General features: G+C 37.8%; 1 protein-coding gene across 1 annotated transcript; it reads right to left on the bottom strand.

Moving 5' to 3' along the window:
* Window positions 1-7,215: 7,215 nt before the first annotated feature.
* On the bottom strand, window positions 7,216-15,071 carry LOC108993872 (LOB domain-containing protein 2-like). The gene is made up of 3 exons (XM_018968911.2): window positions 14,979-15,071; window positions 14,016-14,664; window positions 7,216-7,336 (listed from the first exon to the last, which is right to left on the bottom strand). Exons 2-3 carry the CDS (start codon window positions 14,650-14,652, stop codon window positions 7,323-7,325), a joined length of 651 nt encoding a protein of 216 aa, XP_018824456.1. The 5' UTR covers window positions 14,653-14,664; window positions 14,979-15,071; the 3' UTR covers window positions 7,216-7,322.
* Between the last annotated feature and the right edge of the window lie 941 nt (window positions 15,072-16,012).

The raw sequence follows: 16,012 nt of genomic DNA, 5'->3' as shown, positions 1-16,012 counted from the left end.
TAAGGCAATAAGTAGTAGCAGAAATAAAGCAATGACTATGGAACGCATGCAGGATTATGCTGAATATAGCCCCTATTGAATTAATGCAGGATTATGAAAATCAATGATTATGCACAACTCTCGTCAAGATCCAATACTTCATCTATGCAAGGCCAATGCACTTATGTCACCCACGTTATTGCCTTTCCCTATGTGTGAGAAGATTGCTTCGATTGGATTATCTTGGTTTATTGTTGGGCGTGTATTTTGCTTTATTTTCGTTTGGGTTGGATTAGTATTATTTGTTTATGGTTTTCTTCTGTCATAAGTAAGGGTTTGTTTTGAATAAAAGATGGAAGTGCCGCCCTCCTTTTATTTAAAAAAAAAAAAAACTTCGATCAGCTGCTCTCTAGCTAGCTAAAACCTTGGCTTTTCCGTGTAAATTGATTGCAATGCATTATTATTAGATGCTCTTCCATTTTGCTTCTATGGCTCGTTGTTGAGATTCGTGTTGAAGCTAATAGTTGAAAAACCAATGGTATATAGACTAGACGTACACTATTTTTATGAGTATTGGGTTAGGTTTGCATCAGGTGGACCTGTAAAGTGCAAAGAGAGACCACAAAGAAAGGGTCACCACTTCGGGCAACGAATGATTCTTCGATGTGTGTTTTCTCAAGAGCTCTTTGGTTAGGCTTTCCTTCTTGGGCCCATCTCAAGGATTTTTTGTTTTTTTTTTCTGTAGTATCATCTTCAGCCTAATTCGATCTATTGGGCGACTGAGTAATCTTTCCACTACAACACAATTGAGTTTTTGTGATATTTTGAATTTATGACAGTCTTAAAACACTCACGAAAAATAATTTTCTGTGACGGTAGCAGGAAATTGTGGCTAAAGGTGGCCGAGAAATGGTTATACGTTCAAACTATAATAATGTTTTTTTCAAACTAACTTAGATGATATCATTTTGGAATGAGTACATGAGAACGTAGAAAATGTTACATTCGAACATTAAGCCCACTTACGTGCGAACGTGCAAGTTATTTGTTCGAACGTTCAAACGATTTAGTTATGTTCGAATGATAGTCATTAATATTCGAACGTGAATTGTTTTAAAATTAAAAATGGAATTTCAATTAAAAAATATTGAGAATTGAAATACAAAAACACAACATATATTAAATGATATTGTTCATTACATAAAGTATAGAAAAATAAAGATATTAAAATATAAATACAAAATACAATAAAAGTGCAGCAAAGCTCAAAACGAGTTGTTTACAAATGTATGAAATTCCTCAGTCAATATGTTGACCTCTTCATTTAGGATATCTAAATGATGACCAACATCGATGACACTTTGCTTTACTGATACAATCTGTAGGTCAATGTGTGCAGTAATATCTGAGACCATCACATCAACCTAATAAGGGCGTGCATCCCCTGCAGATGTACCCATCGGGTGATAACTAGTACTCCCACTATGGGGAGCAACATTGGCCCCAGACTGGGTCAGAGGAACAAAATCTGTTGTAGGCCCAGGCTCACGTCGAGCACGCCACCTTCCTTGTCCAATGCTTCAACGATGTGAGGTCATGTCTTGCGGGTTCATCTGCTCAGTCAACCACTCCTCTACTTGGGGTGAAACTCTTCGGTTTACTAATAGCCGAGTAATGATCACCTCATATGGTAGGTTGCCAACAGAGATAATGTTCACCTCGTAATGGATCATCTCAAATATTCGTAGTGGCAAGTCAATGGGCTCTCCACGTGCCACTTGTATGAAGAACGGTGCACGAGTCCAACTGAAGGTGGCCTTAGTGCCACAAAATCCACATTTGTTGCAACTATGAGATGCAACATGCAGAAAAATGACAGCAACAATGTCTGGGAGAACGTGTTCTTCTTATCGAACAATGTGTGGTATCTCCCAGTGAGGATGAAGAAATCCTCATGGCAGTCGCCATCTTGAGGCTGATATGTCCCCTCGCCCACTGACAAGTTTACATCTCTGGCCATAGACTCGATCAGGCCAATAGATGATGCAGATGTGCCTACATCTAGTACATCCTCAGCCTGAGCATCCACTGTAGTCGAAGCCTCGAATATATAACAGACCCTAAGTAGCACGACGATAACATCCGTCGAAACCTCAAACTGAACACAACGTATAGTTACGGTGTGAGATGATGCATCTTGAGGCATGGACGACATCTCCATATAAAACTCGTAGACCATGACGGGGTATATCCTCCCCCTCAGTGCGCAGATGTTGGTCCAACTTCTGGAAATAAAGACAGACCTCAGACTCTTATCCTCCCACGTTAGCTCATTGAACTCATTGATATACACTTCGCGTTCGACCATAACAGTTTACAGCCTATCGGAGAAGTTTCCTAGGTACCTTCCCTCCCCCATTTGCTAGTTGTCAAAGGATGAGCCATATTCTATAAAAAGAAAAAACATGAGTATACATATATATAAAGGGAAACAAATTAAATCTGTTCTGAAATATATTCAAATGTAGAACTTAATGATTGAACGTAAAAGGATAACATTTGAACGTGTAGGTAAAAAGTTCGGACGTTAGGAGTCAAAAGACCCACGAAAAATTACATTCAAATGTTTCAAGTAAATACGTTTGAACGTACTAGTGCATTTGAACATATTTAACTTAATGTTCGAACTTAAGCAGGTATACGTTCGAACGTTAAGACTAAGACGTCCCACGAGACCTTACATTCGAACATTTGATATGTACAATTCAAACGTATACCTAAAGGTTCAAACTATAGAAATGTTGCGTTTGAACGTTAGGAGTCAAACGGCTAGGCGTCAAACATTCGAACGTAACAGTATATTTGAATGTAGATTAGCATACGTTCGGAGTGTAGTGATCGTTCAAACGTTTCTTGAGGGACGTTCGGACGTCTAAACCCAAATAGGACGTTAATCTTGCAATGACCACTGTAGAAATGAAGTATACACTGAACCGAGGAAATCGGAACATGTGGTCAATATTGTAAAGCCCCGTCCCCGAGGGTCTGGAGAGTTAACTCATATTACCTGATAATCAACTCCAACATTATTAATACTCTCCCAAAAGTTTCAAATCAAACGTAAACACTTTAAATTTAATTAACCACACATACTCGTAAATAAAATCCTCAATACAGTAACCCCAAAAATTATCAACTTCTCAACATGTCACTTAAACTCACATTTCAACAATATAATTATAAAAAATACCAATACTCATCGAAAACTTTCTACTCTTAATCTACTATTCTTAAGTCATCTCACCCAATTCTTCATAGTCTTGATCATCAGCTGAAATATCCAAAAATCATCTGAAAATATTGGAGATAAGAGGGGGGTGAGTTATCAACAACTTAGTAAGTATAGAACATATACTAGTATGCAAATATGAGTATTTACAGATTTCAGAATGCAGAACAAAACACTTTTTATTTTCAGAATGCAAAGTCAAAATATGTTATCAAAAATATGAGAGCGAAAGTTCACAATATTTTTATTCAAAATTCCCTTGGCACAGCATAACGGAAACATCATACCAGAACATAATTCCATGTTTAACCTCCGTGGTAGGGTTGTGCAAACCCCGGCGGCCAACCGAGCAGAAACAGAATGTGAGTCTTCCCCTATCATTCTCGGAGTCCCGAGTGGGCACATAGGAAAGACCACGCAGAAAACTACTTTGTTTCCAAAGTGGGTGCACCAGAAACAAAAAAGTTGGTACCGACCCAAACAGAGGCCATCGTTTTACACCCGTGGTAAGGTCAGAACAGAAACAGAATGTCATGCCAAAGGTTTCAGAAATCACATCTTATCATAATAGAGTACAAAACATTTTCAGAACATAACATAATCAGATCACAAAAATATAATTTATGCACAAAATTTCATATTCGCTCTCTTTTGCACAGATCGAAATCAAAATGTCAATAGAAGCTCATGTCTACAATAGTCATGACAGAAAATATTTCCTTCTTATACAAAATTTCCTGAGTAATGCTGAACAAATATCTTAGGTCGTTCCCAAAATTTCTTTTCATAACAAAACATGCACATTTTCAAAATTGATCTCAGTTAATTTTATTTTGATGCAAAGTCTAGCATAGGAATCTCGTTTACCTGAACTCCTTAGCTTTTCAAAATTTTTCTCAAAAATGTCGAGTCGACTATAAATTGTCATTTATAAAAATAATCACGTAATTTTCGTAAGTTTTCAATCAATTAGGGATTTCGATATTTAAGCCTAAGCTTCTTAAATAATTTATTTTAATTCCTCAAAACTTAAAACCTTCATAATTCTAAAATATATCATCACTTCCTAAAATCACCAATATCCACCATAACCCACGTCAAATGCAAAACACCAATATTTAAATCCGAAACAGCCAACAAATCTCATAGCATAAACCAATCACACCAACAACTCCATCATCCAATCCAATTGGTCCCTTTACTCCTCGGACTCAGTCCGGCACAACCAACCAATTCACAGTAAATATGAGTTAGTGCAAAAATATATTTAAATCTCAAAAATTATTTGGAAAAATACTTTCAATGCTATAATATAATGTTTGAAAGATCACGGAGGTGCTAGAAGCGACAACGCAGCAACAAAACAGTGCCAAATGCACTGTGGCTGTGGGTCTCAAAAGCCCACTTTTGAAAGGGGACAAACCAAGACCCGAGATTGCTAGGGTAGAGCTTAGAGATGTCAGTGAAGCTAGTGGTGGTGGTGGTTGGCCGTGGGTGGCGGCGTAGAGGGTGGTTGAAGTGCAAAATTTCCAAATCGGAAATGGAGTTGGATGTACTTCACTGGTGGTGGATCGGAGCTGGGGTTGGGTGCATTGGGTTGTTAGGAGGTTGAGGATGAAGTGGTGAAGAAATGGTGGCCGGAGGTGGCGCGATGGAGGTACGCGAACACAAGAGGTGCTGCGGCTTGGTGTTGCGCGTGAGGGCTAACAGCGGCAATGGAGGAGCTGGGAATGGAGGGAGGTGGTCGTTGGCCGGTGGGGAAGCTGATGGGCTGGGCGGTGGCATGCACGACGCGCGTGCAATGGTGGCTGGGAGGAGAGGGAGAAGCGCGCGGGACAGAGAGGGAGGGTGAATGTCACGCGAGAGAAGGCAGAGAAGAAAAAAAAATGAGGAGAAAAGAAAAAGAGGAAAAGAAAAAGTCAGGGAAAGAAATGAGGTCCAATCCTCACATCTTGGGTCACAAAAATGATCCATCGGAAACGGTTTCAAAATAACAAGTAAAATAAAATAATTCAAACGTAGTGATTAAATGAAAATAGAATAATTAAACCCAACAATAAACTAATTTAAAATAAAGAGAAATTTAAATGCATAACAATTATTAATATTAAGGAAACATGTTAAATTTAATTTTTACAAATTAAAAATCAAAAAATTAACCCACTAAAATTTGAAAATTTAAAACGAGAGAATCAATTTTTGAGCTCATATGAAATATTACTATATATATACATATAACACATCTTTGAGCTCATTGCCTTGTTCATTTCTTGTAATATATGGTTGGATATCTCACGGCTCCCCTATGCATCTTTGGTTCCCCACAAGTTACCGCATCATCCAACACCCACTTGACCGTGGTGACTACGTCATAATCTTTAACTTATGCAGCAGTTCACATATTTCGTCATCACCGCATATACAATATGATACGGCAATTCACATATTTCTCCTTCGTCGTATTTTTCAATGTGTTGCACCCACTAGCTTTAGGTGTTACCCCGCTCTGGTATCCTCTTCACAAGAATTCATTTGAGGTCTGTTGACAGTTCTTTATCGATCCAGGGGTTACCACTCCATTTTAAACACTCTAGAGTGGACAGAGGAGTTTCACCATGACATTCCCCTGCCTTAGCAATTGGGGTCGTGATAAAACATGTATATACTCTTTTCTTTGAAAACAATTTACAACCTAAATGCATGTGACATGAGAGTAAGGCGCTGGTTGGGGAAGATTTTTAATTTTTCGACGTCGTTTTGATGTTTTTTTCTGGCTGGTTGGGCTCATAACAGATCTTGGGCCTAGGAATCCGGCTGGGTGGCTACAGTATCGGGCTATGACAATAATATTAATCAAGACAAGTAATACTATCATGCTGTCCAGCTCTTATTATCGAGCGAGACCGTAATTCAAGCTTCTCTTTTTTGTTTTTTGAAAATATTTTTTAAACATTTAAAAAAAAACACATAAATTCATTATTAGTTATTTTTTAAATTTTTTTTAATCAAGAATAACTCATCTCATTATAAACCCAAATCAGTACAACTTTTATCATCTACAATATACTGTAAAACTTCCTGTGGTGCTTCCTCTATCCAGCAGAGTTCATCTGCTATATGTAAAGACATTTTTGCAAGATTATGTGCAACTATATTTCCTTCCCTATGTATAAAACCCAAGGACCAACGTAATATTCCTTGTGCGAGTAGCCTCTTTGTATCCTCGATCAGTTGACCATGTTCAGATTCATCCAACTCCTCAGAGAGCATTGCCTCTATCACTCCTTTTGCATCGCCTTCCAACATGACAGTCCAGAAACCCATCTCTAAGCAAAGCTCAATAGACCTTTGCAAGGCAAGACACTTAGCAATATAAGGAGAAACCACATGATCTTTCCTAGAGCAAACAGCAGCCAGAACATTTCCATTACAGTCCCTGACTATAATACCTATGCCAATCCTCCTGTTCTTCAAGTCGACAACTGCATCAAAGTTAAGCTTGTATATATTCCCCATAGGCCTTTGCCATCTTCTTTCCCTCCTCACTTCACACCTCGATTGCCTTTCTTCTAAACTTTGCATTAGTTTTTTTAAAACATTAGAAACATACACTAGCGGTCAAATTCAGTAAACAGACCCATTGAACAACATGCATTTTTCATTATCTCGAAGAAGGACCACTAAAATATGACAATCGCACAAAAAATATGGTGCTGGTTACAAAAGCTAAAATGAATAGAGTCCTGCAGGTGATTTTGCTACCAGAAAGGAAAAGGAAAAGGAAAAGAAAAAGAAAAAGAAAAAGAATATTTTAAAGTCCTGCCGGTGAATCGATCGATCGACTAAGGTTCGGACTTTGTAGTCGAATTAAGTTCCTCCTCGAATGCATCAACTCCTACCAATACTTAGATCTAGAGAATCTTGAAGAAATCTCCATTAATCTAAACCGGAAAAAATGAATATTATTCAATTATTGCCTTTGATCGGTCCGGAACCAAAAAACAATCGTGGCATATGATGATCTGATCTGTCGTCTTGCCATTGATGGGCGGGGCTAATTAAATTGACCTACAATATCATGACAATTAAGCAAACTAATTAGGGGTACTTTCTTAACAAATGGGTTCTCAATAAGTTCAAAGGGTGAGAAAACAAGAGAAAAAATTATATTATTAAATTAATTGATACAAGCCGATGTGGAGACACATTTTTCAAATATATCTCTAATAAAGCAGAATATGAATTGTAAGAAAATTTGAAAATTAATGGTATGTTCGGAAACATAATTGTTCTCAGATATTTTCAGACTACTTCACTATTGTTCACGAATTATTCACTATTATTTCATTATTATTTTTATTACTTTTCACAGATCATTTGAGCTGATACAAGTCTTTTTTATTTGTACTTATATTACACAAACACCACAACTTTTGTCAATTCAAGACTTCAACTAATTATTAGATCAGAGGGATTACTTCTATAAATTGATCAAGGCAAATGAAATTTAATCAACAGTCTAGCAAAAAATTAACAAATAAAAGTAAAAACCAGTCACTTCATAACCATACAGTCGCGTACAAAGTCCTAATTTCATCATAACTTAATAACAAAATAATACAACTGAATAACCATATATCATATTGTTCCAATATGTCACAAACAATGTCATATAAAACAAAAAGAAACAAGAAATAAAAACAAAAAAGTTGGTTTTGATTGCCTGATCACCTATACATGATATACATTAATGATATATATATATATATATAGCAAAAAACATACATATAATTTGATCCAACCTTCTCCAAATTAGAAATATAAGAATATATCTACATATCTACATATATATTTTGGTGCCATTACTACTTAACCATGCATGCATTTTAATTTTCCTAGTAAGATAGTGTATCATCAGATGATGATCAGCCTAAGAAAATTAGCATAGGCTAGGCCAGTGATTTAGGGCAATTTTGTAACCGTTGCAAACTGCTGTCCGATACGGTTTGGTTTTTTCCTCTCTCGTTTCTACGAGTAGAGTTTTGTTCCCTGTCCTTCTGCAAGTTGTCTGTTGTTATTTTCTATTGCATTATGGATGATGAGTTGGAAGATCTTTGTTGGAAATTATCGCTTATGGAGATGGAGGAAGAGGTTATTGGAGTCGAAGTGGATGTATTGAAAACAAACATGGTTCGGGGTGAAAGGTGTTTGATTGTTCAGCTATTAACCTCTAAGTATTATAATAGAGAGGCTTTCAAACAAATGTTAAGACGAGTGTGGTGCCCGAGTAAATCCATGAAATTGCAGGATTTGAGTTCACGGTTTATTATCGCTGAATTTGATGATCAAAGGGACGAAGATAGGGTGCTGAGGGATGGGTCGTGGGTTTTTGACAAACAGTTGATTTTGCTGAAAGAATTTGATGGCTCCCTCCAAATGTATAGTCTGCATTTAACAGAGGCGGTATTCTGGATACGTCTACATGATCTAGCACTAATGGGAAGGAATGAAATGGTAGGAAGGATGGTTGGTGGTGCATGTGGCAGAGTCATAGAAGTGGATTTGTCGAATGGCGAAGTTGAATGGGGTGAGTTTATGTGCATCCATGTCTGTGGATGTGTCCAAACCTTTGTTGCGGGGAAAAAAGATTCGGCTAGGATCGAATGAACCTTATTGGATTCGATTTTCCTATGAACGATTACTGGATTTCTGTTATATATGTGGTAAGATTGGACATGCATATAGGGATTGTGAACAGCGGGGGAATGCTATAGAACATGGGGGCAACTTTCCTTATGGCCAATGGTTGCAGAGTGTAGGCCGTGGTTGTAAAGCCTTGGATCAAGGCAACCGTCGTCCACCATCCACGGCGGATCCATCACACTTGGCGATTAACAAAGATGAGAGGACTAAGACCGGAGCAATTATTGGGGAAGTTACGGAGGGATTGGTAACTAAAGCAACTGCAATTGTAAATGTTGAACCGTCATGAGCGGAGGTTGCGAAGCGAAATGATGGACATGTCTTAGGGGAAATTGCTACTGCTCCTGCCAAATCGAAAGTCATGTCAGGTGTATTGCACGAGTTAGGGAAAGGGAAAGTTGGAGCGAGGATGGTTGTTGAGGAAGACGATGTGCAAGGTGTTGTTTTTGGAAGGTTGGGTTCTTTTTCTCATTTGGGCCATAAGCTTCATCATTCTTTGGGATCGGTTGAGGAATCTATGGCCCATGGAGTAATGGCCAGTGAAGTTACGAGGGAAGGTGGATCTGTGAGTAGCAAATTGGGTTCGGCATGTATGGATCTCTCTACGGGTCCATCACGCATTCAGTCTGTGGAACTCAAGGGTGCTCGACGGAAGAAGAACGGGGCTATTATGAAGGCTCTTCTGTCTTCTTCTTCTCATACCTCGAACTGTGTCAAAAGAAGAAGCGAGAATGGTGGTTCAGTGATGGGTGTGAAAAAGGGGAGGCTTCTCCTTTAGAATGCTGTTGAGGGTGACTTCCATGAAGTTCCAATTCAATTATCAGTAGAGGCTGGATCCCAGCCCTGCTGACAACCATGAAAATCTTATGTTGGAATTCCCGCGGGCTTGGGACCCCACAAGGAATTCGAGCCTTCGTGATCTGATCACGAGAGAAGATCCCGATCTTGTGTTTCTTCAGGAGACCAAGATGCGTGCACAAGCAATGGCCATTTGTAAGTATAAATTCGGCTTTATTAAATGTCTCTCTGTTGACTATATGGGGCGTAGTGGGGGGTTATCTATATTGTGGAAGAAGGATATTTCTATTTCGATTAGTTCTTTCACCCGATACCATATAGATGCCTATATTCAAGAATCTGACTTGGCTAACTGGCGTTTTACGGGTGTTTATGGGCACCCTGATGCTAGTAGTAGATATCTTACTTGGAATCTCTTGAGAACACTATGTTCATCTGCTAGTGGTCCATGGCTTGGGGGGGGGGGAATTTCAATGAGGTCTTTTATTTGCATGAGAAAAGAGGGGGAAGGCTACGGCCCTATGCTCAACTTGAGAACTTTAGAGCTGTGATGGAAGATTGTGCATTGCAGGATTTGAGCTTTCAGGGACCAAGATTTACATGGTGTAATGGAAGGAGTGGCCTACAAAGAGTTAGTGAAAGACTAAATAGGTTTGTGGGTAACCAACAATTGTGGGAAGTCTTTCCTCAAGCAAGGGTTAGACATGGTGTTATTGCCCATTCAGATCACTTGCCAATTTACTTTGAAACTGAGTTACCTTTAGTTGGGGGAAAACACCCAAGAAAGTTTGCCTCCAAAAAAGTGAATAGATTATTGAGAGGGAATGGGGCAGTGTTCGGAATAGTAACAAGATGGAGGATGTCTTAAAGCTGATTAAAGGATGTGGGAGGGAACTAGCAGTGTGGAATAGATCTTCTTTTCGATATGTGCATGAAAAATTGGCTGAAGTAAGAAGGAGATTGGATGACCTGCAACACTCGGAAGCTATCTGTCCTGATTTAGTTGGAGCTAATGAAACAAGAAAGGAAGTTCATGTATGGCTGGAAAGGGAGGAGGTTATGTGGAGGCAAAAGTCTCGAGTTCAATGGCTAAAAGATGGAGACCAAAACACATGGTTTTTTCATGCACAAGCAAGTCAAAGGAGGAAGAGAAACCTGATTCGGAGTTTAAAAGATGAGAGAGGAGTTTGGCTTGAGGGGGAGGAAAGGGATTCTCTAGTCACTAATTTTTTCAAAGGCTTATTTACTTCTTCTTTGCAGGGTGGTCAAGATGAAGTTTTAAGATGTGTTGATCAAAGAGCCACTGCTGAAATGAATACACAGCTTACTAGACCTTATGTAGCAGAGGAGGTCAAGTTGGCTTTGGATCAAATGCACCCAACAAAGGCTCCTGGCTCTAATGGCATGTCCGCCCTGTTCTACCAATCCTATTGGCATATTGTGGGAGATTCTATTACTGCGGCAGTTTTGGATTCACTAAATTCTGGTATGCTACCCCGAGATGTTAATCATACTTTAATTAGTTTGATTCCTAAGAAAAAAGCTTGTGAGCAAGTTTCTGACTTCCGACCTATAAGTTTATGCAATGTAATTTATAAGTTGGTCTCTAAAGTCATTGTGAATAGATTGAAAGTCTTATTGCCTTCTGTTATATCAGAACCTCAGTGTGCATTTGTGAAGGGTCGTTTGATCACTGATAATGTATTGTTAGCCTATGAGTTGGTTAATTATTTGAGGACTAAAAGATATGATCAGAAGGGATATATGTCTCTGAAGTTAGATATGAGAAAGGTATACGACAGAGTGGAGTGGATTTTGTTGGAGAAGATAATGAAGAAAATGGGCTTTGCTAACACTTTTGTGGACTTGGTTATGACTTGTGTTAAAACTGTCTCATTTTCTGTCTTGATCAATGGTGCTACTCATGGTCCTATAACTCCTAGTAGGGGACTAAGGCAAGGGGATCCACTATCCCCTTACCTATTTCTTCTATGTACTAAGGGATTAATTGCTCTTCTCAAAGAGGCTGAATGTGAGCAATTGTTAAGAGGGATCAGAGTGTGTAGAGGAGCTCCCATGATTACACATTTAATTTTTGCAGATGATAGTATCATTTTCTGCAAAGCTGATGGTGGCACTACTAGGCATTTGCAACGTGTTTTGGGAAAATATGAGGTAGCTTCTGGACAGAAAATTAATAGAGACAAAATAGTTATGATTTTTTCAAAAAATGTAGCCGCTGCTAAGCAAAGAGAGCTGCTAGATTTATGGGGGGTGCGAAGATACCAGCAATATGATACATATTTGGGTTTGCCTAATCATGTTGGGAGGTAAAAAGCCAAAGCTTTTGAAAGTATTAAAAAACGAGTTTGGACTAACCTTCAGAGTTGGAAAGAAAAACTACTCTCACAAGGAGGGAGAGAAATTCTGATTAAGGCAGTAGCCCTTTCTATTCCCACTTATGTTATGAGTTGCTTCATGCTTCCATTGAGATTATGCCATGATCTTGAAGGGATGATGGCTAGGTTCTGGTGGGGTCAACGAAATGATGAGAAAAAAGTCCATTGGTTGACTTGGCAAAAGTTATGTGTGTCTAAATTCAGAGGGGGGATGAGATTCAAGGAGTTGCATGCTTTTAATATGTCACTATTAGCTAAACAAGGATGGAGACTGTTACAGGGTGGAAATTTTTTACTGTAGAAAACTTTCAAGGCAAAATACTATCCAAATGAGTCCTTTTTGGAGTCAAGATTGGGAGTTAACCCTTCATATGTATGGAGGGGGATTTATGCAGGTAAGAAATGACTCAAAGAGGGATGCAGATTCAGAGTGGGGTCAGGTGAGCAGATTTGGATTTGGAAAGATCCTTGGGTTCCAGGTTTCAGTATTTTACAACCTGAGATTCATGGGAATAGGCAGGTGCATGTTGATGAGGATGTTACAGTTGATACTATTGTGGATTAATTCTTGGAAAAGTCAATTTATCCAAGCTCTCTTCAATCCAATTGTGGCTGATAATATCCTCAAGATCAGATTATCAGCGTTGCCAGCCAATGATAGGTGGATATGGGGGATTCAATCGCAGAATGCTAACATGTGTGGTGAGAGTTCAAAACTGATGCAAGATAAAAAGTTATGGAAGTTAAAAAGTAGTGGTGGTAGATGGATGTTGTTTCTGTCAGGAACCTGATGAAGATGTTACTCATGCATAATTGCATTGCCCCTCTATCCAAGCAATATGGAACAGGTACCTTCCCTTTCTGCATAACTGTTCAGTGCCTATGGATTTTTTGGGTACAATCAGATATGTTATGCAATTTGGTACTGACTCTGATTTCACTTTGTTGTTTGTATTAAGTTGGGGTATTTGGTTTCGATGTAATAAAATGCAAATGAAACAGCTAGTGTTAGATCCTATGGATAGTGCATGCCAAGCTTTATCTTTATATGCAGCCTATTCTGAGGTTCGAAGGATTCCTTCTGCTGATGTGAGGAAATCTTATAGATGGCAGCCTCCTCCTAGTGGGTGTTTTAAGGTTAATATTGATGGTGCAATTTTCAAAGATAAGAGAAAGGCTGGTGTTGGTGTAGTGCTGAGGGACACTCATGGTGAGATAGTGATGGCAGCTACTAAAGTTGAATCTGAAGTAGAAGGACCTGCCTCAATTGAACTGCTTGCAGTACTGAGGGGTTTATAATTATGTTTGCCTTTGGGAATCCCTAATTTAGTGGTGGAGTCCGATTGTTTGCCTCTAGTTCAGCAACTCCAAGCTACTGCAGGTGGAGAGGATTCCTATGCACCAAATGGAAACTTGATTGCAGAGGCTAAGCAATTGCTGTCTCGATTTGATCAACAAGTTCAAGTTGTACATGTCTCTAGATGGGGAAATGGGGTGGCCCACGCTTTGGCAATATATGCTTGGAATGTATCTGATATTAATGTGTGGTGGGATCATGTTCCTACTTTTGTTCATCAAGCCTTATGGTTTGATAAGACTTCATTGTAATGTATTTCTAATGGAAGTTTGTTTATCGGAAAAAAAAAAAAAAAGGATGATGATCAGCCGGACACTGAATCTTGAATTGATCATGAAATAATGTAAATTAAACGGGGTAGTGATCAGGAAGTCCTACTAGAAACCATCCAATTTGAATATATATATATATATATATATATATAATATAGATTAAAGAAATTTGTATATATATATATATAGATTAAAGAAATAGATCAGAAATTAATTACCTGGAACATAGTATTGTTGGTTAATTAATCCATCGATCGAGTTCTGCTGCATGAGTGGAACACCACCACCATGATTTTCTTGCTTTGCTGCTCTATCTTCATAATTTAAAGCTGTATAAGAATACGGATTAGAAGGATCAACGATGCCGTACTGTTCATTATCATGAATGCAACTCAACGAGTTAATATTCAGTCCCTTATTATTTATGCCATTACTCCCAGCACTCCATCCAATATTCAATCCCGGTGCCGCTTTGTAGCCTGTAGTACTACCCCATTGCCCTGATAATTGCATCACTTGATTTTGGTAATTTTGCCTTTTGCACAGGTTAAGCTCATCATAAACCTTTCTATACTCTCCATAAGAACCCAAGATCGGATCTTTCTGCCTACACGAAGCTTCCCATATTAAGGAATCCACCGCTATTTTCCGGTCTTCCTCCCTTTGACTTTTCACAATCTTTGTCACGTTGCCGACGCCGAAAACCTTGTGAACGGCTTCAAATTCTCTCCTTCTATCCGCTGTAAAATAGGGTGCCAATACGCATTCCTCGGTGCACTTCTTTCTTTGATGCTTGCATGCAGCGCATGCAGGATGCGTCGTCCCCGCGCTGCCTTCAATATTTTCCCCTTGCATCTGATCGATGACCTAAAAACACAAAAAGAAAGAAAGAATGAAATCAGCAATATCAGATCATGATTCTGTATTTTTCTCAAAGCAGAAAACTTTATCAAGAAAAAGTAACGGCGATCAGAAATTAGAAAACCTTTTTAAGTTTCGATGCGCATGAAAAAGGAATTGATGTTTGTATAAATAATATGAAAACAAGGTGCAGTGAAAGAGAGAGTCTGGGTATACAGGAGGTGCATGAAAAGATGGTTATGTAAAAAGAATGGAGTCTTGGGAATGGTTGAAGAGGGTTTAGGTAGTTCATTGGAAGAATAAGATCGACTTGTAAATACCTCTTTTAAGATATCAGATCATATACGTAAACAAAGGGGAACGAAATCAATAATCCAATTTTTTATTTTGAAGAGATCTACCAAAGATCTGAAGACTCCCCCGTATAATATATATTAGATTGTATTATCGATTAAATGAACTTGCACTCATTGCCAAAAATAGAACAAAGATATAAGATAACAAGGAGATAATCAAAAGAGGTTGATTAATACAAAAATATGAAAGTGACGTAAAATCACTAGGAGTTAACTATTTCAAAGAAGGAAAAATACCTTTTATTAAAAAAATGAAATCTTTGCAAATCTAGGCACTTCGCTACACTTTCTTCGAATCCCCAGTCTCCAAATTTCTATAGGAATGGCACACTACAAGAAATTTAACTTTTAGGGACGAAAGATGAATTAAGTTTTGTCCTAAAAGTACTTTCGTCTAAAAACCTGTCTGAGTTTATAAATTCGTTCGAATTAATAAATATCCATTCAAACGGATATTTTTAGACGAATAAAATTGTCTAAAAAATGCACAGCCTTTTGAACGGGACAAAATATATTCGAACATGGAATTAATATCTATTCAAATAATAATCTTGACGAAAAATTAATTTATTTTTCTTGGGAAAAGTTCATAACCGTTCGAACTTATATTTACTTCTTTGAATGGGAGAGATTTGGTGGGAAAATATAGCGGCAAGGTTGCTGGACTGTTCGAACAAAACAAATATAGTTCGAACTTATTCGAACACCATATTTATTCATTCGAACGATTAATTTGGTTGGAAATTATATTTTAGTTGTTTATCATCATTAATTTTTGTATATATTTTTCCATTAATTTGTTATCATTTTCAAAATACAAAAAATTTGTATATATTATATAATATTATTTACGGTGAGTTAAAATATTTATAAATTAATTTTATGTAATTAATTTTAAAATTTTATAGTGATTTCTTTTATGTTAAATTTATATAAATATAACTTTAAATATAATGTCATTTTTTATATTATCATGAACGGTAAGTAAAATGAAAAAC

The sequence above is a fragment of the Juglans regia genome, chromosome 10 (assembly GCF_001411555.2).
Source record: "Juglans regia cultivar Chandler chromosome 10, Walnut 2.0, whole genome shotgun sequence".
NCBI classification, from domain to species: domain Eukaryota; kingdom Viridiplantae; phylum Streptophyta; class Magnoliopsida; order Fagales; family Juglandaceae; genus Juglans; species Juglans regia.
The sequence above is the reverse complement of the archived record's forward strand: the minus strand, read 5'-3'. Positions and strand labels throughout refer to the sequence as shown.